Source organism: Parus major, linkage group LGE22, assembly GCF_001522545.3.
Source record: "Parus major isolate Abel linkage group LGE22, Parus_major1.1, whole genome shotgun sequence".
NCBI classification, from domain to species: Eukaryota; Metazoa; Chordata; class Aves; order Passeriformes; family Paridae; genus Parus; species Parus major.
In genome coordinates, this window is record NC_031798.1 from 221,003 (window position 1) to 223,827 (window position 2,825).

The 2,825-nt window shown below is 46.8% G+C and overlaps 1 protein-coding gene across 3 annotated transcripts in view; it reads left to right on the forward strand.

Annotated features, from left to right (window-relative positions):
* The window catches only part of DIP2B (disco interacting protein 2 homolog B), a 57,049-nt gene extending 54,528 nt beyond the window's left edge, over positions 1 to 2,521 (forward strand). The window contains exons 32-35 of one of the 3 annotated variants that reach the window (XM_015652029.3): positions 744 to 914; positions 1,387 to 1,448; positions 1,579 to 1,636; positions 2,179 to 2,521. In XM_015652029.3, coding sequence (XP_015507515.1) covers positions 744 to 914; positions 1,387 to 1,448; positions 1,579 to 1,636; positions 2,179 to 2,355 — 468 coding nt within the window. In that variant the 3' untranslated portion in view covers positions 2,356 to 2,521. The remainder of the gene's footprint in view (positions 1 to 743; positions 915 to 1,386; positions 1,449 to 1,578; positions 1,637 to 2,178) is intronic. The other 2 variants (XM_015652028.3, XM_015652030.3) reach the window with 2 other exon arrangements.
* The last annotated feature ends 304 nt before the right edge of the window (positions 2,522 to 2,825 follow it).

The following is a 2,825-nucleotide window of genomic DNA, read 5'->3' on the forward strand; positions in this document are numbered from 1 at the left end:
AGGGAAGGAGAGGGAAGGAGAGGAGCAGGGAATGTCAGGGCAGCCCTGAGCAGGGAGGATCCCGTGCAGCTCTGCAGCACATTCCTTATGTAACAGTCTGCAGTGGATGCTCAGACCAGCACATGATGGGAAGCAGGAGAGCTGCTCCACGGAGGTGTGTTCTCCTGGGAGATGAGAGAAAGGGAAAAACAGCTCCATGCCATGCCTCAGGTGGCTTTTTCCCTGGGAATTCCTGGAGTAGTGGCTCTGGGAGGTTAAGGCTCAGCCCTGTTCTCTGGGGGGTGGCACAGGGCTCTGCAGGTGCCTGGGCTGTGTCACAGGTGAGCAGCACATGGCAGCTCCTGCCTGCTGCTGCTCAGAGCATTCACCAGACAAAGAAAGATGGAATCAGGTCCCAGAGTTGTTGGAGAGGCAGTGCAGCCCCAGTGGATGACTTTATTCTGCCTGGGTTTGGTTTCCATCTGTTTCAGCAGTGACTCAGAGGTGTAATCTCAGCTGAGCTAAGAGCTGGGGCAGAGGAGGGAGCTCTGCCAGTCCATGTCTTGCTCTGGCTGCATTTCCAGGCTGTGGTCAGACACGATTTGGAGTCACAAATAGAATCAGAAAAAGGGAAAGCAACTTGGAACACGAGGACCGAGTTTGTCCTGCATTTCCCAAGTAATTTCAAGGGATAAGAAGCAAAGATACCTTCTTGAGAGGGGACAGCTGAACACCCTTTGCCTCGTGTGTGTGTGTGTGTGCAGGCCCGAGGCATTAACCTGTCCTGTGTCCGGACCTGCGTGGTGGTGGCGGAGGAGCGGCCGCGCGTTTCCCTCACTCATTCCTTCTCCAAACTCTTCAAGGACATCGGGCTGTCCTCCCGAGCCGTGAGCACCACCTTTGGCTCACGGGTCAACGTGGCCATCTGTCTACAGGTGAGGCTTCCCAGGGCTCTTCCTTGTTGCTGGCACCACGTTCCAGCTGCCAGGCTCGGCTGGGATTCCACACTCCCCGTCTGAAGCCCAACATCTGCCCCGTGGAGAACAGCTGGCACAAGATTTAAGCAGCTTCTCTCATTTGCAGCTGCCAAATCGTATCACAGATGCTCAAAACAAGTGAAACACGAATCTGAGCTGTTTATTCCCATGTAAACAGTGCCTGGTTGCTCCAGGCTGGTGGCTGAGAGGGCTTGGGGTGTCTCCCCCCTCCCCAGGGCTCCTTCCCACACAGGTGTTCCAAAAAGTCACCTCCTCACTGAAGGGTTTCCCTTAGTGCAGCTGCAAAGGTGGGGGGATATGAGCAGGAATTCTGCTGCAGGAAACCCCTGGCAATGTTTGTGGGCTCAGAATTTACCCTGACTGCTCTAAATACATCAATGGCTTTTATTTTTAAATATGAACTCCCCAGGGAACATCGGGGCCCGATCCCACCACGGTGTACGTAGACCTGAAATCCTTGAGACATGACAGGTACTGTAAGTTCACTTAAACCAATTTATTAACTACATAAAGCCCTCCCTGCAGTGGTGCTGAGTTCTCACACCGCTCCAGACCCTTCAGCTCTTTGTTTTATTAACCCTGACAGTGTTTTTACCTTCAGGGTCCGTCTGGTGGAACGAGGAGCTCCTCAGAGCCTGCTGCTTTCCGAGTCTGGGAAGGTAATTCCGTGTTTCCCTCTCCCCACAGCCCTCGTGCTGGAGCTGGGAAACACCTGTGGCGTGGCAGGGAGTGGCACCTGGTTACACTGTCCCTCTGGAAAGTCAGTTTGATTTATGAGGAATTAATTACCTGTTGATTTAGGAGCGTGTTTTGCTGGAGCTCTTGGGGGAATTGCTCTGTTTTGCAGTAAATGAGCTTTAGCAGAAGTGTGGGCTCTGCTATTCCTGAGATCAGCCTGTATTTGGGGTTTACTGGAGCTCTTACTCCCTCATAACTTAACAGAAGGAGGTTTTCCTGTAGTTTTTTAGCTGTATTATTCAAAATCAAGGTCTATTAACATGTTCAGGCCCAGAATATCTTCCCTGTGTGTCCCTGGAGCCGTGGAGTACATCCATACCCTGATCCTGCCTTGCTGTACCTACCCTGACCTGATTTCTCCCTGTTTGTGATGTCCAGGGGTGAAATCCTGCCCTGATTGTGTGTTTTCTTGTGCTGAAGATAACCCAGCAGGGATTGCAGATTTCCTTCTTGTGCCCCTTAGATTCTGCCTGGAGTCAAAGTGGTCATTGTCAATCCAGAGACAAAAGGGCCCCTGGGAGATTCTCACCTTGGGGAGGTAAGGACAGGTTTTGCTCCTTGGGGCCTTTTCCTGCTGCTCCTTGGGCTTTTCTCTGCTGGGGGACACTTTGGAGCTGTCCTACAAGCCTTTGTAAGGTGAATTATTGCTGGAACCTTCAGAATTTGGGTATTATTTCTCTGCCAAGTTTAAAGAAAACCCACTTGAAAAGAAGATTGTTCTACCCTAAATCTTGCAGACTGGTCCCCAAATAGCATAATTTACATTTGGCTTTCCTTTTCTTGATTACACATCAGTGTATTGATCAGTGTTGATGGATTATTATCCAGTCTTGGACTTGACATGTTAAAAATTATGATTTATGTAATATAAATCATACATTATTTATATATAAATATAAAACAATGTATGATTTATATAATATAAATAATACACTATTTATATATATATATAAAATAATGTATGATTTATATAATATAAATAATACACTATTTATATATAAATATAAAATGTATGATTTATATAATATAAATAATACATTATATATATAAATATAAAATAATGTATTACTTATATAATATAAATAATACATTATATATATAAATATAAAA